Below are 24,844 nucleotides of genomic sequence, written 5' to 3' on the forward strand. Positions count from 1 at the left end.
TCCTTTATAATCCCTTCTCAGCCTGTACTGCTGTTTGTAAAAAAAAAAAAAAAAAGAAAAAAAGTTGAAATTTAACTCATACTTTGCTCCAATAGATATGTACATATATATATACACACACATTTGTATACAGACATGTATGTGTACACAAATCTATATAATAGGTACACATGTATATGGGGAACCTAGACCTGGAGTCAGGAAGATCTGAGTTCAAATTTGACCTCAAAAAACTTACTAGCTATGTGACCCATGAAAGTTACTTAACTCTATTTGCCTCCATTTCTCATCTGTAAAATGGGAACATACCAGAGAAGGAAATAGCAAATCCCTTCAGTATCTTTGCAAAGAAAATTTCATGCACAAAGTCCGTGGGTCATGCAGTCAGACAGGACTCAACAATTAATTACAACATATGTGTATATATCTCACATATATCGCATATGTGTGTGCGTGCCTTTTCAAGAAGTAGGCTTTAGAAATAATAGCTTTAACACTAAGGGGGAGGGGAGGGCATTCTCTTTTTATTTCCACTTCTCAAAACAAACAAACAAAAAAAAAACATAAACAAAAAAAACCCTGTAGGTTATCTTCTATTAACAAAGGGGAAATTCGTGGTGACACTTTCTCAGGAAGTAACCCGGTATCCAGGGATTCTATTTCCCACTTGTTTGTTCCCGGAGGCAAGCACTTGCTGTAATTAGTAGACAGTTTGCCTCATACTGGAATAACCCACTACAAAGGATTTCACTGAAACCTCGGGAGTCTGGCCTTGAGATGAATTCTGAGCAGTTCCCCTAGAGGGCGCACGATATACAGTTTTTCTCCTGGCGAGGAGACTGCACTCTCCCGTGCTCCATAAAAGGGGAGGAGGAGGATCGGTATCTTTCTCTCATTGAGAAAGAACAGGATTGGAAGACGCGGCGTATAAAGGCGAGCAGAGAGCGTGAAACAAAGCATTCGGATCGGAATTGCACTGGGGAGGCGAGGTGTGGAGTCCGGGATATAAAACTTGTTTCCGAGGGAGTAACCAGCCTTTTCTGCTCCGCACCGCCTGGGCGCTTCGGGGGTTCTGAGCACCCTCTTCATTTGTGATTTGTGACATACGTATATTATTTTTTTTTGGCAAAGATTTCTATAATTTTTTTCTCTTAAAAGAAGATTTCTTTTCCAAGAGGAAATAAGGCAAGATCAATGAAGGAGAGAAGAGCCAGTCAGAAATTAAACAGTAAATCTATGATGGATCCTAATCAGAACGTGAAATGCAAAATAGTGGTGGTTGGGGACAGCCAGTGTGGGAAAACGGCGCTGCTTCATGTGTTTGCTAAGGATTGCTTCCCCGAGGTACGTCTAGCTTGCCTTGCCACAGTCCAGGAGGGAGTCAAAGCGACTAGAGACCAGTGTTTTATTATTATTATTTTTAATTGCCTTAGTGCCCAAACTTCCTCAGTCTCTCCTTTACCCTTCCTTGTGAGACCCCTTGAAAGGGGAAAGGAACAGGAAAACGGGCTTGAAGGCTGCCGATTAATCTCCTCGCTGTTAAGAACTTGTCTTTCCTCCGGCGGGGAGACGCTGAGATCGGAGGGGCTTTTGGGGGGGGGTCAGTCTTGGGGCTCTGGGGCCGTTCGGAGGGAGAGATTCTGTGCCTTTGTGGCTGAGTGCGGTTTAAGGGGAGAGGGATTTTGTTGGTGCCATTTCTGTTAAGATAACCTTTTTTTTCTTGGTCTGTTTGTTTGTTTCCTTGTATTTTCCGTGGATGTCTTCAGAATTACGTCCCTACAGTATTTGAAAATTACACGGCCAGTTTTGAAATTGACACACAAAGGATAGAGCTGAGCCTGTGGGACACTTCGGGTAAGAAAAGAACCTGTCTTCAGATGGAGGACTGGGGAGTCCTGGGTTTGAGACCGGGCGATTAAGTGCCCTCGGCGAGAGTTGGGCCGGTGCCACGGACCCCTGAGGTCAGCGCGCCCTCCGGCATCCCCTCCTCTCCCCCCTCCCCCTGCCAGCCACAGTGCCTCCTTTAAGTTTTTCCTCCTGGAGTAATCCCCGCGTTCCGGTCGAAATGAATTCAATTCAGCAACAAATGCCTTTTATTTCCTTGTAGTGGGGCAGATAAGGGAGGAGGAGGGGGAGGAAGAGTCAGGGACTGAAGACCGAGCTCAGAAAGGAGAAACCCGAAAGAAATGATTGTAGGCTTTTAACTATCCACGAAGTAACCCAGGCACTCTTGGACTGCACATAGAAAGGGACTGAATCCAGTCTCTAGACGTGAGATTGGGTGATCTAGCTAGGGGTGATTCAACTATTGGCCCCTTCCCCAGCACACCTTAGGGCGTGTGTGTGTGTGTGTGTGTGTGTGTGTGTGTGTGTGTGTGTGTGTGCGCTCCCACTATGTATCCAGTTATAAACCTGGGAACGCCTCTAGATAACTTTGATGGCTTTCTAGGAGGGTGAGAGGGAAAATCGGGAAAGGTGGTAGTGGTGGTGGGAGGAGGAGGAAAATCCCCAAACAGGCGCGGTTACGTGAGGAATCCTAACCTACCAGAAAGTAACATGAGCGCAGGCAATCTCTGGTATTCGTGACGATGACAGGAAAGTATGTGCAGGCGGTTGTACAACAGCGAGGTGCCGGAACGCGGTAGTGGAGGGGGAGGGGGACTGAACGCTCCGAGTTGGCTGGGGCTTCCCTCCTTTTAGGGGCTGCTTTGTAACCTGGAATAAGATGTAGAGTCTGAGGCCCACTAAAGTCCCTCCGAGCCCTGGACTGAGCGATGATATATACTGATAACATCATTCCTGCCAGGGCCGTCTGTTATCCTTACGTTCTGCTTCAATTATTGGGGGGTTCTTTTTAAAAGGGATCATTGAGTTTAGAACTTGGCTGCTGCCTTCTCGTCCCCCAGCCTTGTCACGGCTTTTAGAGCAGGGAGGGCAAATAACCAAGTTTTGTGGGCAGTTCGCGAAAAGGAATAAGCAAAAGGACGGAAAGGACTCGCATTGTCTGGGGGAGGTGTCTCCTAGCTTCTTATGGGGGAGGGGGGAGTGGTAGGTGATTAACCCAGTGCTGAGCCTGTCCCCAGCCACCCTCTGGGAGACTCCGAATTTTACCCAGACTCTGTGCGGATAGAACCTGCACCGCGCATCCGAAGCTGCACTAGGGATTAAAAGAAAGCTAAAACGCTGAGAGATGAGAGAAGCAGGGAGAAGTGGGGATATGGGAGGTCCGGAACGAACTGGAGCTGACACGAGGATCGGGCTGGGTGGGAAGCTTCGGTGAAGACTTAACAAGGAGACAAGTGTGGGCATGTCGGGTCTGCCCCGAGGGACATTTGTGCTGCCCGGAAGAGTAGGCGGGGGACTCTCGGCTTCTACCTGCCGGTAGCGGTCTAGCTGTAGACCTTCTCTGCAGTGTGGTCAGCCCTGATTCTCAATGAGAACCAGGATATTGAAGGCTAGAACAGGGGCAGCCGAGGCTTCCAGCAGGGATAAAGCCCGCGCATGCACAGTGGGGGAGAGGAGGCAAAGGCTGGTCCCCTTCCCCTAAAAGCTTCTCTCAGCAGCAGTCCATGCCAGACTCCGCTTTTGCTACAATCAATCCCAGCCAGATGGGCAGCTTTTCATTTTCCACTTGGAGAGCCAGGCGCTTCACAACGCCTCACCATGTGCTGAGGGGGCCGGCAGAGGGAGGGAGGGGCTGAGACCACACTGCCTCCTTTCTCCCAGGGGATTCCTCTCTCCTCTGGATTAGAAAGTGAGAAACAGCAAGAGAAGTGTGGTCTTTTCCGGCCATTAAGAGAGAGGTGTTTTTCTTTATTTTCCTTTTTATCATATCGGATATCTTCCCTAAGAATTCCTTTTCTGGTCTTTCACCCAAAAGTCGTGTTCTTGTCTTTTTATGATCCCCATGAAAATGAGAGAAATGGTGGATAAAGCTGGCCTGGGGCTCAGCGGACTGGAATTTAAGACCAGCTTCTTACACATCCTTAATTTATCTAGGATTCCCTCAAGGTTGTAACTACAAGTTACAAAAAAGGTGTCTACCTGCCTTGGTAGGAGTTTCCTTATGCTAAGCCACCTTTATCAAAGAAACATTCCATCCCCAAGAATTTTGCTCTGCTTACAGTGTAGGAAAACCAGTTTGATCCAGTTCGATGCATGATAATTACCCTTGACGAGACACCTTCGCTTCTAGCCCCTATAGAACTGTAGTGTTAGAAAGGTCTTTAGAGGGCATCTTATTCATTAGGTTTTAAAGTTTCAAAAGAAAGGATCTTATAATTATAGTAACTGATATTTATATAGTATTTTGAGAATATACTTATTTTAAATGGATCCTTACAGTAATCTTGCCAAATAGACCCTACAAATATAATCCTCATTTTCTAAAAGAAACAACCTGAGAGTAAAGTACTTTTCTCCTATTCACATAACTATTAAGGATCAGAAGTAGAATTTGAATCAAGATATATATATATATATATATTTGTTTGTTTGCTTTTCTCTTCTTAAGCCCTTAAATAAAGTGTGCAAGTCCTACAAGTCCTACCATACCAGATCATCTTCAACTTCATAATTTTTATAGATTAGGGAACATGCCCAGAGAAGAGGAGTGACAACTCAAATCCCATATTTAATAAGAGGCTCAAAATGGACTTGTCTCCAGATGTTTTCATTTCAGATCCAATGCTATATCCTGGGCAAATTGATTTGAGTAGTATCTGTTATGATACTCCCCTCCTCCTTTGTTCCAAGGTCACCAAGCATAAGACAAAAGAATAAGAAATCAGTGGAAGATAGTTTGCCAGGGACACCAGTTGACCAGGGCTACCTCTTCACTAGGACAATTGCCTGGCTTCTGCTTTTAGATTTTGTGGGCCATCTATCAATGCTGGAAGTTCTAATCTTAAAAATCAGTTGTTTGAATTGAGCCAGACTCTGAAAATCTTGGGAATGTAACTAGCTTGATTTCTTAGAAGAGAGAAAGAGTTGTATTTAAAGGCAACTGTCAATCTAAGTGTCTATCTTATTCCATAGAAACTTTCATTGTTGTTTCTTTTGTATCTATTGTATAATCAAAGGTGTTTTTTGCTTCTCTATTTCCAAAAGGAATGAAAAAATTAAGATGTATTTCCAGGATGCAGGGAAGACAAATTTATTGTAAACAATCTTGATATTCCTTTCCATATGAAGATTAATTTAATTTAGGCGGGATAATTTCAGAATTCAACATTTTAGACTTTTGACAGACTTTGACAAACATGCAAATTTTATGAATGTTCATATTTATTTATGCATAGAGTCACTAAGCAGATTAGATTTCCCTGGGTTTATTGCCACTCAGAAGCTGAATAATCAGTGCACAAAGAAACTACATTAGGTTGGCAACTTTATAAACATTGCCTTTCATTAAATTAAAGATAATCACCTGGAATGAGATCTGTATTTTTATTCAATGAAGCATAAAGCTCATGTGTGTTTAGCTTCCAAATTAACTGAGGTGAAGAAAATATCTTTTTAAGAGTTAGTAATGAAGTTTTGGGTGGAATTTAGATCTACAGAAAAAAAATAAATTATTCATAAGGGGAAAATATCATTATTTAAAACTTTAATGTAACATATGTTAAAAAGTATTTAATGACATAAAAATCACCACACTGTGCTGCAATTCTTAGAATAGGCTATCCCACAAATAAAATGACAAGTTTGTCATTCACATATAGAAAGACACTGTTATGGGTCAGTGCACTCAGCCTGGAATCATTGCATCAGCAAGCAGTCATCTGAAGTAACTTTAGTATTTTGTATTTCCTTTCAAGCTTTTCACAACAAATGTTTGAACAGGATTATTTTGTGACAAATGTTTGATATTTTCTTACCCACCAAGAACATTTGTTTGTTTCAGGTTATAAAAATAATTGTACATCTTTGGTCCCTCTGGATTATATTTGCTTATTATTGTCAACTGCTGTCAACTTCATTTTTTTTTTTTAAGTAAGCTTAGATTTCTGATTGTCTGAAAGTTAGATTTAGTTATTTTAAAACTTTTCAAAATTAGCTATGTAGATCCCTCAGCTATTTTTCTCCCAGCCATGGCCAAATACTATTTTGAAAGCAAGAGATAATCTAAAATGAGAAAGAAAAGAAGGTCAAAATGTAAGTGTTTAGATTACTTTTTGTATCAGAAAGAATTGAAGTCATTATGTCTGACCTTATCAGGGAGAAGGAAGTAAATCTCCCACTGTTTTGAGCTTTATTAAATATAATGGATTTCACTTAGAGTATTGAACTTGTAGTAATTCCATTTTTATTTGTGAGCCCTGAAAAAATATTATCTGGCTTTTTTCCCTTTTTTTAAAGCTAGGATTGTCCAGTGGATCCATTTCCAGTGGTTAGGGGAAAAATTTGTTTTCTAATTGAATTTGCCATAAGAGGGAATTTACAATTTCTAGTATGCTTAAATAGCAAATCCAACAGATGAGCAGAACATGCCAAAAGATTGATGCATGATTCCATGGAAGCAGCATTTTAGCAGGAACTCTTGAAGTGCTTGGTATTCAGATTTTTAGTGTACAAGATATTTCTGGTGTTTCCCTATTGGTGATAGAGCCATCTTATTAATAGTTGATCTACAATCTAAATTATTTCCAAATGCAATTAAATTTCCATAGGTCATGGGTTTGTTTATTAAATATGAATCTGCTTTGTATAATAAGGAAAGCATCCCATTATATTTAACTCTGGTTTGGCTCTCTCACTTAGCTGGGTAACTCTGGGCAAATCATACCTTCCAATATCCTCTTTTCTCCCCTATAAAACTGTATTGTTAATCCTTGCACAGGAATTTCTAAGGATCCAATTGGCATTGGACAGAACAATGCTTTGTTAACTATTACTAGTATATTGTACTTTTTTGTGTGTAATCAAATCAGACAAGAGTTGGGCTTACCTTTTCCAATGCTTCTGAAGGTTTCACATTTACTACAGTGAGCTAATTCATGGCTTTCTGATACAAAATAGTAATTAGAAGATCACCAAGTAACTATTTCTAAGCAACCTATAACAATGATTATATATTAATTAGAAGTTATTTTCTGAAGTACTTTATGTCAGTTTTTAACCTAGGTGAAGTAATTCATATTTTGGTTAAGGATAATAATTTTAAATGAAAATTATGTATAATATAGGAACATACAGGGAACTATCTTTTGGAAATCCTTCAAAATATTCATGTGACACAAGCCTATGGATACTTGAGTTAACAATTATTGCATATTTTCTGAAAATTTTTAGCATATTAAAAAACATTCTTTAAAAGTCCACACATTAGGCAATTAGGCACTTAAGTATATATATATGTATTTCCATTTTATTTAAGGAAAATATTCTTCAGAAAATATGCCTGTCGATTTACAGCCCCCATTTGTAGTTTATGCACTGAATTTGAAACATGGACTTTGTGACAAGCACTCTAATGAAATATTTCTCAACAGGGCCAGAAATGTTAGAGCAGTGCTGGGGATTAGCATATAATTAAATCCAGAAAAGCCTTAGAGGCTTCAAAACAAATTAACTTTACTATGATTTGAACATATATGCACAATGTGTGGAACATCTGGGCAGAAATGTAGCAGTGATTACCAAATCAACCAATATTTATTGAGCAGTTATTATATGCAGGGCTCTTGTGTGAGGGATTGTGGGAGATATGAAAGTATAAGTTGCAGTCCCTTTCATAAGTGGTTGAAAAGTTAAATAATATCTATAGGGAATGTTGAGATACTCTCACATTAATTGCTATGTGAATGATAATAAAACAGTGAATTTGTCAAGTTCAGAGCACAGAAAGATCACTTTGAATATTCATGTACTAAGTTTTCATGAAGCAAAAAGGATTGAGCTGGCCCTTAAGAATGGGTAGGATTTGACTTGGTAGATTGGTAGGATTTTGAACTGGAGGAATCTTGATAGATCTATTCCAACCCCTTCAAATAAGGAATTTGAGAGTTAGAGATTCATTCAGTGTCAGTGCAAATAATAAATAGTAGAGCTAGGAGTTGAACCCAAGTCCCTGGTCTTCATATCCAGTGAAATTTTCACTATATTATGATAAAGATTGATTCTCCTTTTCTCCCCATGGAAACATTCTAAAAGCACACCAATATGTAAGAATGTTTTATTTGAGATATATGAGATAAACTATTTAAGGAGCAACACAAAGCATGTTAGTTATCCTTTTGTATATCATTGTTATTATAGTATAATATCTACATATTTCCATTTATATAAAAACCAAAATGTTTACCACTTATAAAATAATGTTTTTATGTTGCACTTATATAAATAAAAGTTGGAAGTCATTCCTCCTCCTCTATTCTATAGATAAGAAAACAGGTTTTAGAAAGGATGAACTATTCAAAGTCCCATAGCTAGATGAGAAATGTGTTAGGACTAAGAACCAAGGACTTCAAGTTCCAATGCTAATCCTAATATAGTACAATTATTTCAGAAGCTTCTCTTCCCTCCATTTTTGTTTATTTGTTCAGTCATGTCCAACTGTTTGTGGCCCCAGTTGAGGTTTTCTTGGCAAAGATAGTGGAGTAGTTTGCCATTTCCTTCTCCAGTTCATTTTCCAGATAAGCAGGGTCAAGGGACTTGTTTAGGGTCACATCGTGTGAAACAAAATTTGAACAAAAATCTTCCTAATTCCAGGCCCACCTCTTCCTTATTCCAAGTCCAGCATCCACTGCATTTTCTAGCTGTTCCTTGTCTATTTAGTAGATAAATGTCTTAAAGACTTATGCACTTTCTCCCTGCCCCCTCCCCCCTTTTTTTTCATATTACTCCTGCTGAAGTATTATTTTCACTTAAATAAAATAGTTTTGAAAGCAAGGTTAGTTTTCTGGTAGTGGGAGCATAAAAGAGAAAGTATGAGAGTTTATCCTGGTAAATATTAGATGTAAAATTAAAGCCACATGCCTAGAAAAGAACTAGATCTGTCAAAAGGTAAATAATGGTATGTGAAGCCTTAGTCCCAAGATTAAACTCAACCCTTGACTTAGGTTCACTGTGCTTGACTTCATAAGTGAAGTAGGTTGCAAGAGGACAGATCTCTATCTTGATGACAAGTTTCCACAGGATGACAGCACTTGGCTTCCCAATTAAATATGCTAACAGATGCATCAGACCACATAAGAGCGTTTCCCCACTGAAACTAATGGTTGGCTAGAAAAGTTCAATTATACTTGCTGGTCTGCACCTGTCTCTAGAGATTTAGACTTTTTTCAGATTCATTTTTAACCCCACTTAGAACTGCATCCTTTCCTATCTATTTGTAGCATTTGCATGCTCAGATAAGGTATCCAGATTGGCTATATTGATTCTACTTAAATTAACCAGATGTTTGCTCATTAATTCAGTAATTTTGCATGTAGATGTGACACCAAGGACCAATAGCTTCCCAGATTAGTTCATGACTGCATAGTGGTCTATGTAAAATGAAACAGTTTTCCCAAAGCCAGTTTGTAATGCCCTTCAGATGCCTCTGGCTACCACCAATTGGCAACTTTATTCATAGTCCCTATAGAACAACCAATTCTTCTATCGAAATGGTCCTTAAACGTCCTTAAAGCACTCTGTTCAATGGGATGAACATATTACTTGGACTGTGTGGGGAAGTTGGGCTTGACTATAAATTCTCAAGAGGCCCTGGGGATGGATAGCCAGGTTCTTGAAAGCCATTCATTTCTCAAACTAGACTTCAAAGTGATCTACTAAAATTTATACTGAATAGAGTGATACAAGACTGGTTCCTCATTAATATGATGAGTTTAGCTTATTCCTATTAAGATGATACAATTTCATCTCATCTATAAATGACAGTTTTGTTGTCAGGAGCCAAAATGATTTAGGATTTAATAAATTTTGTATTTTGAATAAAGCTAAAAAAATTCTATAAGATTACATTATTTAACATTCTTTAAAAATAATAGTGTTCAAGCTATTTTATAGTGTTATTCTCCAAATTGTTTCAAGAGAAATCTGCACACAATTTCTATCACTCTGGTTTTATGGGGGGGGGGGAGAGAAATGAACAAAAATGCTTTATTGAGAAAGTTTTAGAGGGTATTGCATATTTGCCTTCTTTCTTTCTTGGCACTTTTCCAAAAATACAGACCAGCTTGGTGGGACTGAGGAGAGAGGGCAGGGGGAGGAATTGAACAAAATCTTTTAGTGAGCCATATGCAAAAGGTCTGGGTAGACTTAATGCACATTCCTAAGATTCTTGATAATTTGAAGCTTTCATCTAGATTAGTGACGGTATGATGAAACGGTATCTTATAACAGGTCAAATCACACAGTTACACATGTTAGCTGTTTATTTAGTACAATATAAAACAAATGCTTTCTTGCTAATTACCCCAAATTAAACTATATATGCAAGGTTCCTATTTTTAGTTTTCTTACTTTAAATCCACTTTAAGACTCATATTATAGAAATATTGAATTAGAAGAGCATTTAGTAACAATTTTTTTTAAAGCTTCAAAATGTTTTAGCTGGTATGGTGAGTAGATCCACATAGATTCCCTTTTGGGCTAGAATCTGTATATATACATTTAATTATGTACATATATGGTCTGTTCTATCTTTGAGAAGCTGTGACTTAAGCAGGCAGGTATGTGTCTGAAGAATTAGTTTCAGGGTGAGGCACTTTGTGACTATTCTTGGGTTGGAAATTTTGCTCTCACCCAGAATTAATGATCTTAAAGACAAAGATGGGCAGACATGAACTTTCAAAAGGCCTTTTTGGCTTTGCCACTTACATTTGCCAAGTTACAATTACTGTAGCTCAGTTGACCCATGAAAGAAAATAAAAAGCATTACTGAACCTATCACTCCCAGGCAAACGCTTCAGCTTATTTATTTAAAAAATATTTATATTAATTTTTTGGTATACTGATCCATTTAGTATGTGAAGGGGGGATTCCCTTTGAAAGAAGCTCATAGGTTAAAATGAAAAGGTTATTAGGGATGGGATTTAATTAAAACTTCAGTATGTTACCCTAAGAGAAATGACAGAATGAAAAAGCTGAACTTTTTAATCCATGTGAAAGCAAGTAATAAAAAAAGGGACAAACAGAACTTCAATGGACTTTTGTAGCTCAAGACAGACACTTAAAATTATAAAAATGGGTTTATTTCTGCTTCAAGTGTTTAGGAAACAGAATTCATGAGTCATGGTGAATTTTTTCACTTTCTTTCTGCTGTCTTCTGCTCTTAATTTATGCTAGATGTTTTTGCAAGGCAACATAAAAATCTGCAAAAAATCACCACCACCCTTCCTCCCCAAACTCCACTCTCCCCCATGAGACTTGACACTGGTGGTGAGGTTTTTTTCCTCAATGCCTTCTGTTGAGGAGCAGCTCTTTTGATACCTAGTTTGGTAAAGTTTTCTCTTCCAGATGTGACTTCTCACTTCGCAAGAGAATTCCTGGAATTCTTAGTTTTTCTTTGCACTCTAAGTTATCTAACAAGTGTTTAGTGATTTAAGCATGCAATCTCACAGCTTTCTTGCTTCTTTTATGGAACAGCACCAGCTTTCAAGGAAAATTTTAAGACTGACCTTAAAAATGATGAAAACTTAGAGAACACAAAATGAAAATTTTGCTACAGAGTTTCTAAGGGAGGATAGTTAACTAAATGGATTTTGTGGGTGGGTTTCCTTGTATTGCTGTATTTCCTTATATCTAGCTGCTTTTATTAGTCATAGCTATGTCATACATTTACATCTTTTAACATGAAGAAATATAGAAGCAAGAATATGGCCATTCCACAATTTTTATTCTGTTTTATTGAGGAAGAAGCATGTTTTCTTAGCAAAAGACAATAGTGAGGGGTAGCGAGGTGGTGCCATAGATAGAACACCAACCCTGAAGACTGGAGGATCTGAGTACAAATCTGGTCTCAGATACTTAACCCTTCTTAGCTGTGTGACCTAGAACAAGTCACTTAACCCCAATTGCCTCAGGGGAAAAAAAGTGTTATATCATTATTTTACTTAGCATTACTTCAGATAAGATTCACTCTGCTTCCCTGAAAAAAAGTTCTTTACTTTCCTTGAACATTGTTTTTATGAAAGGTCTGGATTCAAATTCTACCCCACTAAACAGATAGTTTTGTAAACATGGGCTTTCATTAATCTCTCTCAGTCTCAATTTCCTCTTCGGTAAAATAGGGATAATAATAACTTCAGCATGTAGTTCACAAGGTCATTGTGAGACTCAGATGGGATAAATGATTGTCTAGTACTTTATTAATCTTAGGGTGCTAAAGCAAATACAGGGTTCTTATTTTAACTTAAAAAGCAGCTAGGTGGGATAGTGATCTGAGTTCAAATCCCACTTCATGCACTGGACATATTTCCCCAAGCAAGTCACTTAACCTTTCTGTCTGCCTGTTTTCTAATCTGTAAAGTAGGGGTAATGATACCACCTATCTCAGTGGGTTGCTCAGAATGTCAAATGAATTCTAGCTTTAAAACTGTTTAGCCAAATGCCTAATATATAGTAGATACTTAATTAGTATTTTTTTTTAAATTAAGTTTATACAAAAGTTCTCTAATAAACCAGGTAACCTTCAAGATTCTCTTTGCAGAGGGCTAAAACCTAAATCTTGGAAGTTCTCTGGGGGTTTAACAAAATTTACAGCAAAGATTTCCTATCTGAATATATTCAGATAAGAACAGTGAACCTGTAACAATGTCACAAAAGAACTCAATTTTCATAGTTCTTAACACAGAAGGGTTGGGAGTAGTTTTAATCACAGAAATACATTTAAGTGGCATTATGTACACCATCATCCAGTTGGAAATACTTTTATATTATAAATGAGGAATTGAAATTGAAAAAAAAGTATATGTGATAGGAACACAGATAGCTCCAGATCTAGTATGCTCATTCTTGTTTAACCCTGAATTAATACTGATTTATGGATTAGTAAAGAATTGTTGTGGTGACAGAAAAGGGTAAGGAAAGAATAGAGTTAGACTAGTTATAGTAGCCTAGAGTTCTTGAGTTAGAAAGAATTCAGAGATTCTGTTCTTTCAGGTTAGAGTTAAAGCTGAAACCTTCCCAGAGAGGACTGACTTTTTAAATGATAGACATATCCAAGAAAGAGAATGCAGTAGATTTTTTTAAAAGTTAGAGTTACAGAATTTTCTTGGTAGGCTGTTCTAAAAGTTAACTATGAATAGCTGAGAAAGGCCTCTAGGATTTTCATTAGCCTTCTGATTTTGGGGAATGTCTAAAAAGAAAGAATTATATGTATTAAGGAGAATGGACATACTGATATTGATTTTGAAATTTTAGATTATGCTACAAAACAATTAACAGAGAATTATAATGGGAGTATTGTAAAAATTAACCCTTAAACCCAGAAATAGTAAAAGTACAATGACTTGGATAATTTGATCCTGAAAGTCAAAATGAGGCAATAAATAGGAACGCCATAAGCATTAAAGGTTTGATACTGGCCCAGCTAGGAACTATTTATTAGCTCCTACTCAAACTTTCTACATTACTGTATCATTACATTATTAGATTAATATTTCCAATCATGATCTTAATAGGTATAGAACTAACTCCTAGTTGCAGAGGTGCTCTCACTCAGATACATTATGTGAAGGAACCCTTATGAGTAGGCTTTTCACCCCCTTGACCTTCAGGAGATTTATTTTTATGTGTACATGGGCAAAGACAAAGCATTTCTCAGCTGTCAGTTCCTGCTACATCAGGTTGCCTGTTCCTGGCCAGAGAGTGAAGCAACTGTAAACTGTGCAAACTGCTGGCTTGATCTCTTTTCACTTGTTCACACTCTTGTTCTTTTATCTTTGACACATTCCTTTTCCTCTTGCTTCACAGGAACACAGTTGGCTCTAGGTTATCTCAGTGAAACAAATGGAATAGCTGAATTTTTCCATGTGATCCTCTTGACTCAGCAGATTTATACACAGAAAAGTATTCAGATAGCAGATGCCCTTAATAGTTTCCAAATTGGCACTGTGATGCCATAGTTAGTTTCAGGACAGACTGGGTTCAAATACTGCCTCTGATTCATCACATTGTTGCCTTAGTTGCCCTTTTCTTTAAAATGGGGATAGGAATATTTGAATTATCTAGTTCACAAGTTTGGTATGATAAATGAAAATCTAAAGTATCTAAAGTGCTTTGGGGGGAAAAAAAACAAACAAACCTTTCTACTTTGTTTAATGATAGTTATTAAGTAGAATCCTACCCTGGATTATTAAATAGAATCAAGTTTGCCCTGAATTTTTTTTTAAATTGGCTTTTCTAAAAGTTGCAAAAACAACTCACCTCATTTTTATTATCTCTTTAGTTTACTCAGCTTTTGAAGGGTACATTAGTTGTTCTGTATTAAAATGTAGTGTCAGAAATATAGCTTGCTTTGAAACATTACAACTTAAAAAGTTTTGTGATTTTAAAAGCCATAAATACTTTGAGCTTTGAATTTTTTTCTTATATGCTACAGTCAAATTCCTATATGTTAATGTTGAATTTTTAAACTCATTAAAATGACTTAAAATACATATCCTTCTACAACATCTGCATGTCAAAACTGAGAAATCATTTGAAATGTTGACCCTATAGAATTTTCCATAAAATTCCATTAAAATGACTTTTGAGGAGTATGAATGTTCTAGTGATTAAATAATAAATTGTTAATTCAGAGTATAGTATATTCCTGGTGTTGCTAAAACAGTATAACAATATTCTACCAGTTACCCAAATCAGTCTATCAGTCTATGGTACTACTATCCAAGACAGTATGCTGGGTGACAACTATGGGTACTGTCCATCCTGAAATTTTTTTGGCTTTTCAAATAATTTAAAAACTAAACTTAAACCTTATACTTACCCACAACTAAGTTTACTATATACTTTTATGCTCTTTAATCTTTTTCCTTTTGGGTTCTAGAGAAGAATCTCCATTCTTTATTGGTCTTCTCTCAGAGAAGTTTATTTCGTACTTCCCATCTATAGAGGCAATGAGGAGACCAAGTCATTTAAAACTTGTGCCATATTTTTAATATTAAAAAATCTCTTTTAGAGAACAGGAGAAAGTATTCGGGTATAGTAGAAGATATATAAGGAAAATGAAATTGGACTTGGTATATAGAAGACCTGGATTTGAAGTCTGCTTTTTTTTTGTCCTTAGTTTCCAAAACTGGGAATAATAAGAGTACTTACTTAACAGAATTTTTGTTAAGGATCAAATCACAAGACAATGAATATCAAATACTTTGATAACCACAAAAAATACTTTTGCACTATTATTTTAGGTATCTGTCTTTTTAAACAGAATTTTGGTTCTATTCTCCTTGAGTTCTGGTCTGTAGCACAATGGATTTGGCTTCATTTTACTATTACCTGGGTGACCATTAGAAAGTGCCTCAACTTCATTTAGAGTCAGTTTTTCATTGTAAAATCAGGAGGCAAAAAAAAAAATTAAAAAAAAAAAAAAAAAAAAAAAAGTAAAACCAGGAGGCAGGATAGGACTTTGGACTAGTTTACCTCTGAGTGCTTCTAGTTATTAATTATTTTAAATGATCACATATAAACAGGAGCCTATGTTTTAAAATTTAAAAATGAGCTATTGATACAATTTCTGTGTATTTGTGTGTGTGTGTGTGTGAGAGAGAGAGAAAGAGAGAGAGAGAGAGAGAGAGAGAGAGAGAGAGAGAGAGAGAGAGAGAGAGAGAGAGAGAGAGAGGGATAGTTATATCAAGTGGAAGCAAATATGTTCAAACATGCAAGGGATTTGCTTTATATGGGCAAAATAAACTTATGTCTCTAAAGAGATGCCTTAAGGTCTAAACTGAAATATCTTCATTTGTTTATAGGATCTCCTTATTATGATAATGTCCGGCCCCTTTCCTATCCTGATTCTGATGCTGTGTTGATCTGTTTCGACATCAGTAGACCAGAGACTCTTGACAGTGTCCTAAAAAAGGCAAGTATTTGAAAAATTTGACACATTTCAATGCCTTATGACCTGTTAACAAAAATCTTATTGAAGAATTAATTTTAACAGAGATTAAGATCCTGGCTTAGATTTGGTAATTATATTGTAGAGAATATTGGTCACATCAACATCATGAGCTTTCTTTATTACAAATACTATAAATGTATTATAAATGTAGATAATCTCCTTACTTCAGAAAAAAAAAACTTTTCATGGAATTATGTAATAGCATATACTTTTAGAAGCTTTTTAAAAAACTTTGGTGGAAAGAATTCTTATTGATTGTATTATGTAAGTTTGCTATTTTTTCCTTAGTTTTTAAGTGTATAAATTGACCCACATTCAGGCAACATAGTGCTTTCAGGAAGACCTTTATTAACAAAGAATATCTTACACAACACTTTTATCAGACAATTCATAACCCAAGGAGAATAATAGAAGAAACAATAAATGGTAAATTCTAGTTTAAAAATGGACAAAATGTCATGTGCCAAAACCCATCAATAATGTTATAAATACTTTGGTACGATGAAAAAAATGCTTCATTCTGATTAAGGGTACCTGGGTATATAAATCCAGTTTATCTGTGTGATGTTGGGCAAGGCACTTAAATTTTTTGGGGGGAGGGGAAGGGATGCCTCTCTTTCTTCACATGTAAAATGAAGGTTAAGGACTACATTGGCCTATGAGGACACTTCAGTTCTTTGATCTCAAGCTTCTTCAAATTTGGAAGCTTTATGAATAGGTTAGGTCAAAATGAGCCCAGGTTGTACTTCCAACTGGGAGCTTGTTAAGTCATCAGGCTCCCAATCCTGAAAGAAATTCATGATAAAGGGATAAAGATGAGGAAGAGATTTTTAGCCAGTATAGCCCATTCTCCCCAGCTATCCAGCTGTGGAGAAATATCTTATAGAGAAAATGGCCCAGCCTTCTCTCTAACATAGTTAACCTGAAAATACCCAAAGTATCTTCAGATGCAACTAAGTAAACTCCCCACTTAATTTAGAACCTCTCTCAAATTTCCCTCACACACAATCTTCTGATCCCTGTTTTGTATGATATCTGAAGCTCCTTTATTAATAATTTGTATTATTTGTATAATTAAGAATTTGTTAAGCATTTATTGGGTGCCCAAAACTATGGTGGCTCCTGGCAAAACTTCTACAATTAGAGAAAAGAGGAAAGATCTCTTTCAGTTAGAGATTAAAACAACAACAAAAAAAATGTGAATGAAGTTCAATTAAAATGTAACTAGCCAGTGTACAAACATACATGATTTAATCAGCAACTTTTCCTGTTATTAGGGAAGAGGTGGCAGAGGAATGGAAGGCACTGGCTGTCTGAAGTGGTAGGGAGGGGCTGCCACTGAATGGGGAAAAGAATGCAAAAAGGAAGAGATGGGGACTGAAAAGATAAACCTTGCAGACATCAGGACTTTATCCCTAGGGGTTGTCCCTGTTTACTTTTGAATTGGCCAAGACAAACAAATGAGCAATGAGGTACTTTTGCCAAGCAACTGCCAATGTAGGCAGCTCTGCTTTGCATCTTTGCATGATTTATGAAGTAGGGTTTTTTTTGTTTTGTTTTGTTTTGTTTTGTTTTGTTGTTGTTGTAGTTTTTTTTGTTTTTGTTTTTGTTTTTTAACCAGTGACTAATCTTGCCACTACTGTAATGCTTCACTATGATGTGGAGGTGACCCTAGATTGCAGAAGGCTCTACAAGCTGGGTGCCAGCTTTGACCTATCCCATCAGGCTTGAAAATATAACCTATAAGATGAACTGTAGCTCTGTCACCTGGGGACTAGCTAAGTTCTAAGAGGCTTATCACCAGAAGGTTGGCGGTTAATATTTTTGGCCAAGGAACTCATGAAAACCATCTGCTAAGATGTGAAAGGTTTGCAGTTTGCCTCAGTTAACAGGTTATCCATGTGGATGAAATCATATCCTTGAAGTATTGCCAAAAGAAGGAGCCCCAAATTGAATTACATTAATTAAATTTTAAAAGGACCATAAATTCAGAGCTGAAGGGAGACTTAACCACTCTGACTCCCATTTTACAGAATGTCCAAAGAAATTCATTTGCCCAGAGTCACACAGAAAATCATAATCAAAACTTTAAAAGGCTTATTAATTATTCAGTATTCTTCCCAACACCTTTAAAGAGTTTTATTCCTAATTGAATTTGTTCACAGAGGCCCCACTATAAGGCATGGACTAAGAATGAGTAATGAGTTGGTCCCATAAGCTTGAGACTATCTTAATAGCATCTGAGTCATCAAGATAGATATCAGAGATGAGAGATTGAATTCTGTGACATGGTTGATTCTGTAGTACTTGAATCAACTCCTAGAAATTATCTTTTGACCTTGGAGATACTGGATCAAAATATTTAGACATTTGAGCCTTCTATAAGTACTCTTAATAGACATTTTCCTGCTATATCTATTTGTGATTTGATAATTTAAAAAAATTGTTTAATATCTAACAAATCTCAAGAATATATATCTCTTATAATATGAACAGATAATGAATCAAGGAGAGGAAAAACAGATAATAAGAATATGTGTTAGCATTCTTTAATATAATTACAACCATTTTCAAAAAAATTTGAAATCTGAAAATCTTAATTTCCATCCTAACCCAGAAACTTACTACCTTTGTTACCCTGAGCAAATGGCTTGGATCTTTCCCCTCTGTAAAAGGTAGAGTTAGACTTTATGGTTTAGGGCTTACCATATATAAAACTATAAAGTTTAAAGAGTTTATCTAAAAACTTAAGACAGTTTACTTCCTTATCCCAAACAAAACATTCTTCTAGCAGCAGGATAAAAAAGGGTTTTGCTGATCAAGTGATGGTGTTCTTTAAATATGCTTTCTAATGTTTCTACCATTTCTTCTACAGTGGAAAGGTGAAATTCAAGAGTTTTGTCCTAACACCAAGATGCTGCTGGTTGGCTGTAAGTCTGATCTTCGTACAGATGTTAGTACATTAGTAGAACTTTCAAATCACAGGCAAACACCAGTATCTTATGATCAGGTATGTATTTTATCCCTTTGATTGTGAATGTTAATTAAAAATAAAGAACTATATATCTCCTTATATTAATGCAAAACTGCCAGAAGATGCTTCCCATTGATCGGCACCACTTCCAATCAAAAATTCTCTCTAGTCCAAAATTTTGAAGGAGTGCTATGTCCTGAAGTAACTTTGTTAATACGAAGATGAGTATATTAAGACTCAGGGGCTGCTAAATGGCACAGTGCCAAGTTTGGAGTCAGAAATACCTGAGTCCAAATAACTTTGTAACATAGTAGCTAGGTAATCCTGGGCAAGTCACTTAAGCTTGTTTGCCTTAGTTTTCTCATGTGTAAAATGAGCTAGAGAAGGAAGTGGCAAACTGCTCTATTATCTTTGCCAAGAAAATCCCAATTGGGATCAAGAAGAGTCAGTCACACATGACTGAGAAAGACTGACTGAACAGCAACATATTAATATTTGCTTATCTTTTTGTCTTTTGACCTTGAGTAAATTTAAATGCAATTCTTTTTAGGACCAAAAGATTTCCTGGGATCTCATTTTGTAGATGAAGAAATGAAGGTGCTGAGAGTTTAAGAAATTTATCCAGGGTTACACAGCTAATAAGTATCAGGTCTTCCTGATTTCAAATCCAGTGTTCTATTCTCTTTACCACCCAGATGCCTATTTCCTCCAAAGAGACACCTTTGTTCTAGTTAGTTTTAGCACTGCCTGGAGGAATTTTTTTTTTCCCACTATATAAAAAAATTAGCCATGTTAAAAGGCCAGAGCCCTTTTGCAATGAATTCCTTCATATATCTTATTATTTATATGTTTGTATATACACACCATAGAGATGATGCAGCAAGAATGAACTGTAATTCAAGGATAGCATATAACTTCATTCTATATACAGATTATCTGATATTGTATCATTGCAAACATAGTCATCTGTATTCTGCCCTCACAGTATCTCTGCAGTTGATGAGTTCTGTGGATTTAAGATAGTAACCCTTCAGGTGCAAAGATAACTTTTAAGAGAGCTAATCTTGCTTTATAGTTTGTGGCATAATAAACTACTAAAAAGGTCTTTGCTATTAAACTGAGCACCTCATATGTTTTAGAAGATCACAATCTTTATAGGCATTCTCCCAGAGAGGGAGCTAGGAGAAGCTGTTTTAACAGTTATTTCTTTGGAAAACCCCAGCACGAAAAAGTTTATTTTGAAGTATCTTGAACTTTACTTAGCACTCAACACTATAACCCCTCTATGTTCTACTTGGTCTTTATTTTCATGGAAGCAGATTGTATTTCAAATTAGCAAAGCTGGGAACATTTGAATAAGCTGTAGTGGTCATGTGTATATGCTTGCCATCTGGACACTTTGGTGGGGGTCATCTACCTTTTGAAACTCCTTGTTTTACATTTCAAAGCATGACTTTAAAAAGAGGCAATAGAGATAAATGTGAAGTTCCTGTCACATTTATATGTTTAGTATGTTCTTCCATATTGTGGAAGAACATTAAAAAATTAACTTCTACCTCACACTCTGGTTGACATCTATTTACTCAGTTGCTCTTCTTTTTATTTCAGCAAAACAGAATTGATCAAAGGAGGTTTTGTGTTGTGGTAGAAAAGTCCTCTTAATCTGAATTCTGGGTCTGCTAGTAACTATGACCTTGTCTAACCTTTGGCAATTAACTTCTTTGTTCATCTTCTCTTTCAATCATACTGTTGGGAGATTGGACTACATAATTTCTGAAGTTCTTTCTAGTTCCAACAATTTATTAATTTAAAGAAAGTGAACATTATGGTCTTAGAATGGGAGCAGATCTCAGGTTCCAAAGTCAAATGGAAAATTTTGTCAGGTGTTTGTGACTCAGATCACCAGTCTTCTTTAATAAGGATTGTCCAGGCAGTGACGTAATATGGCTTGCTCTGTTTTGCTGTGACCTGGGAGAACTGCCACTAGTTCAATAACTATTTACTCTTGCTGTTGATAATTATGATGAATCACTTCCTTAGAAGTGCCCTTGCTTCTTTGAATCACCTTAGAGTTACTAGCTTGGTTTTAACTGTCCTAATTCACTGATAGCCCAATGCCTTAGCACAATGCTTAGTAAATATTGTTTGATTAATTGGAGAGAAGAAAGGTCTCTAAACACTGTGCCTGTTGATTGGTTGAAGTACTGATTGCAGATATTCTTAAAAGCTTTAAAGAAGGTTAATTCCAATTAGAATAATACTTTTCCCTATGATATTTGGTGAAAGTAATTTTGTGATCTTGCGATTTTATAAGCAGCAGAAGAGATACCATGACTTTACACAAAAGTCTTGCTGCTGACTGAAATGTCCTTTTTTTTTTTTTTTTCTTCCCAGGGTGCAAACATGGCCAAACAAATCGGAGCAGCTACTTATATCGAATGCTCAGCCTTACAGTCAGAAAACAGTGTAAGAGACATTTTCCACGTTGCCACCTTGGCATGTGTAAATAAGACAAATAAAAATGTTAAGCGAAACAAATCACAAAGGGCCACAAAGCGGATTTCACATATGCCTGGCAGACCAGAACTATCCACAGTTGCTACAGACTTACGAAAGGACAAAGCAAAGAGTTGCACAGTAATGTGAATGTGTTGGATTTCTGTAATGAGGACAAGAAAATCCAATGAAAAAAGGTGAAGATCGAATGGAGTACGCAGCCAAAGTGACATATGATGGAGGCTTAGCGACCATTTTAAAGGATATTCTTCATCTTTTGTGGGATACTGTACTTAAGGGTTCAGCATGTAGACCAAGTGATGGGAAGAGAAGACTTTGAAGAGCTTGAAAATGTGACTTGGAAGATATGCCAAAAATTTTTTTTTTTAAAAAAGGAGAGGTTCAATTGTTCTAGAAATAGATGAGGAAGAAAAGAGTACCTCCAAGAAGAAAAATCACACCCTGTCTGGTGCTTGCTTTTTTTTCTTAATCTATTCATGGCTATCTGCATTGATTTAATTTTTAAATGTTTTAATCTCCTTTTAAAAATATTAATACACCCTCCTCACTGGGGAACTGGCACTGTGACCTTAGAGTTTAGTTTTCCAGAGGATGTGATCTAATTTCCTCCCAGCTCATCATTAAAATGGAAATTATATCAAGACCCATGGGGTATCGAGAGGAAACGCTGTATGAGGCTTTGAAATGTTGCCTTCCTGAGATAGCTGAACAAGATAGTTGTGAAGAAAATCTTTTGCAGTTTTTCAAGGCCTGCAAACTAGCACAATGAGAGATGGAATTGACCAAGTAGAGTCTGCCAGTTATTATTCAGTTTTATGTTTCTGTTCTTCAATGTGATTGTCATTTGAAAAGTGGTAATACACTGAGTTTTCTTTTTGTGCCCTGTTTAGAAAATACATTGTAGGGTTGTGCCATCATAGATAAAACTGCAAAGTTATATAAAAATTCTGTGAGTTGTGATTATGGAAGGATCCATGGGAAAAAGAAATCTTAGGTAGTTTTAACCAGATTATGTATGGTGTGAAGGAATGATAGCAGAAAAGCACAGATTATAAGCAAAGTTTTCTGAATTTGAATGAGTACAAATTCAAGTCAACATGGCTGGTTGTTAAATTGGTACATGGATAATTTCCAAAATGTCCATATTTGATGACCCTTGAGTATTACTTATTTCATTTTCTTCCAATAGCATTCATAGGAGAAGGAGCCAAAAGTACAACAGAACTTTAAGGGCTCCCAAGTGGAAACTGGATATAGCATCAATCTATAGGACAAGCATGTACATATGTAGAGTGAGTGCTGAACTTGTGGTAACTAGATTCAGCCAAGTCCATCTTTTGTGGACTGATTTCTCATGTCAGGTGAAAATAAATCAGCCTCTAAAACAGTTTGCAGATGTTTTCTCACCAGTTCCTCTTAGAGCTTCTTTCAAAGAAGGATAGACTTGACCTGTTCGTTATTGGCGCTTGTTGAAAACGAGCATTCTTTCCAATGATGATACTTCATTTTTGAAGTGTTAAAGCTGTGTTCCCATTAAAATGTGGCAGAATAGGAGAATAAGGTAATTACAACACTTGGTTCTATGTCTTACAAGCACTTTGTTTTGTCTCTGCAAGAATACCATTCCAGTCATTTCCCACAAAATACAGATGTTTTACCCACATAATATGCTTTGATTGATGCAGCATTATGCTTTGGGCAGTATTACAAAAATAGCTGGCAAGTGCTTTCTGTATTTAAATATTGTACAAAGAAAATAAGTTATAACTGTTATAAAACAGAACATTCATTACATTTTTTAAATGTCGAAGTCACTTTGTATGTTTGTTTGGTTAATGTTCCTGCAGTATTTATTAAGATATCATTTTTTCTTTAAATAAAAAAGTAACCATGTTTTAGCTTAATTTTGTTGGGTCGTTTTTAAACCACTTAATAAAGATTTGGCTCTTTAGTTCCACTAAACATGTGTCTAGTGCACACACACACACACATACAAACACACACACACACACACACATATATATATATATATAATATATACATATTATATATATATATATATGTATGTACTACAAATATATGTATATATGTGTGTATACATACATGCAATACATATATACATAACACATAGAAGCTTTTACTTAACTTCATGCCCTGGCCTTCTGTGCTTTGGGACTTTCTTGGCATATGAGTTAAATTTTTTCCTTTAAAAATAATACATGTAGATATTTGGTATCCTATCACAATTGAGGCATTTTAAAGTCTTGAAGAAAAAAAAAACCACCAAGTTATTTAATCCTGAGAATAGTTGTTAACAATTTGGAAGTTGCATGCATTCTTAGTTCAAAAAAGAAATGATCTAATCTTAGGAGAAGGTTCATTTATCAACTAGGCCTTTACTCCCTAACTCTAGCTATAAGCATGTGATCTTGGGCATGGGAATCTAACAAAGGTGGAGTTACATACATTATGTGTCATGTACTAGAGAAATAACAGCATTTTTGGGTATTAAAGACAGCATATTGTTTCAGCAAAGTAGGGAAATGATACCCAAGGACTCACTAAGTGATTTGAAAGTGTTAAGAAAACTTTTAGCATGCAGGAAAGAACTTAACTTCTCAGAAAATAATTAGTTAAGGAGTCAATTTTCTGCTTGAAGAGGATGGCAGCTGAACCTTTAAGGTCCAGTGGTTTATACATGTAAAAGTGATACAATGGTATATTTTTCAAAATAATTATAATATCCACACTACATTCTTTCATTCCCCAAACCATTGCCTCCATCATTTGAATGAAAGATAGGTTTTGTGAATTTTTAAATGACCTTACTTAGAAATTACTCAGGTACAATGTATAGAGACTCATGAGTTATTTGATAAAAAATAACATTTCTCAAGAATGCAGAGAAAAGAAAAAACTAGAAAAGTAAATGCCAGTGGACAAATTAAACTTATTGATTGTAGATGGTTGAAATGTTTTGAAAGAGTCATGCAAAGTGGTGTGCAAAATGTGTACTAACATGTTCATAGTCAGTCCTTATAGGAGGTACATAAAAATCAGAAAAGAAATTCAATTAGTGCCCTTCACTACATTGAGGCATTGAATAACTGGATGGTTGCAAGGCTGAATTAGCTATCTTGCAAAAAAGAATTTTCCTCAGTCACTGGCACAGAGGGGAAAAAAAAGAAAAAGCACATCTGAAGTTCTGCTGACCTTGGCAGTGTTAGCTAGGTTGTTCAGGAATGTTTTTCTCTGATGAATTGTTCTTCTCCAACTGCTTTAAT

At 36.3% G+C, this 24,844-nt stretch overlaps 1 protein-coding gene across 1 annotated transcript; it reads left to right on the forward strand.

The window, feature by feature from the left end:
* The first annotated feature begins 863 nt into the window (after positions 1-863).
* Positions 864-23,464, forward strand: RND3 (Rho family GTPase 3). The gene is made up of 5 exons (XM_074303476.1): positions 864-1,344; positions 1,767-1,854; positions 15,921-16,030; positions 18,945-19,079; positions 21,438-23,464. The coding sequence occupies exons 1-5, from the start codon at positions 1,195-1,197 to the stop codon at positions 21,687-21,689; spliced, it is 735 nt and encodes a 244-aa protein (XP_074159577.1). The 5' UTR covers positions 864-1,194; the 3' UTR covers positions 21,690-23,464.
* Positions 23,465-24,844: the final 1,380 nt, after the last annotated feature.

The sequence above is a fragment of the Sminthopsis crassicaudata genome, chromosome 3 (genome assembly GCF_048593235.1).
Source record: "Sminthopsis crassicaudata isolate SCR6 chromosome 3, ASM4859323v1, whole genome shotgun sequence".
NCBI lineage: Eukaryota > Metazoa > Chordata > Mammalia > Dasyuromorphia > Dasyuridae > Sminthopsis > Sminthopsis crassicaudata.

What these genes read in the sequence shown, in the direction of transcription:
- RND3 (XM_074303476.1), top strand. Translation starts at nt 1,195, where the DNA reads ATGAAGGAGAGAAGAGCCAGTCAGAAATTAAACAGTAAATCTATGATG. An exon ending in CTAAGGATTGCTTCCCCGAG is followed by an intron (nt 1,345 to 1,766) that starts GTACGTCTAGCT and finishes GGATGTCTTCAG; the next exon opens with AATTACGTCCCTACAGTATT. An exon ending in GAGCCTGTGGGACACTTCGG is followed by an intron (nt 1,855 to 15,920) that starts GTAAGAAAAGAA and finishes ATTTGTTTATAG; the next exon opens with GATCTCCTTATTATGATAAT.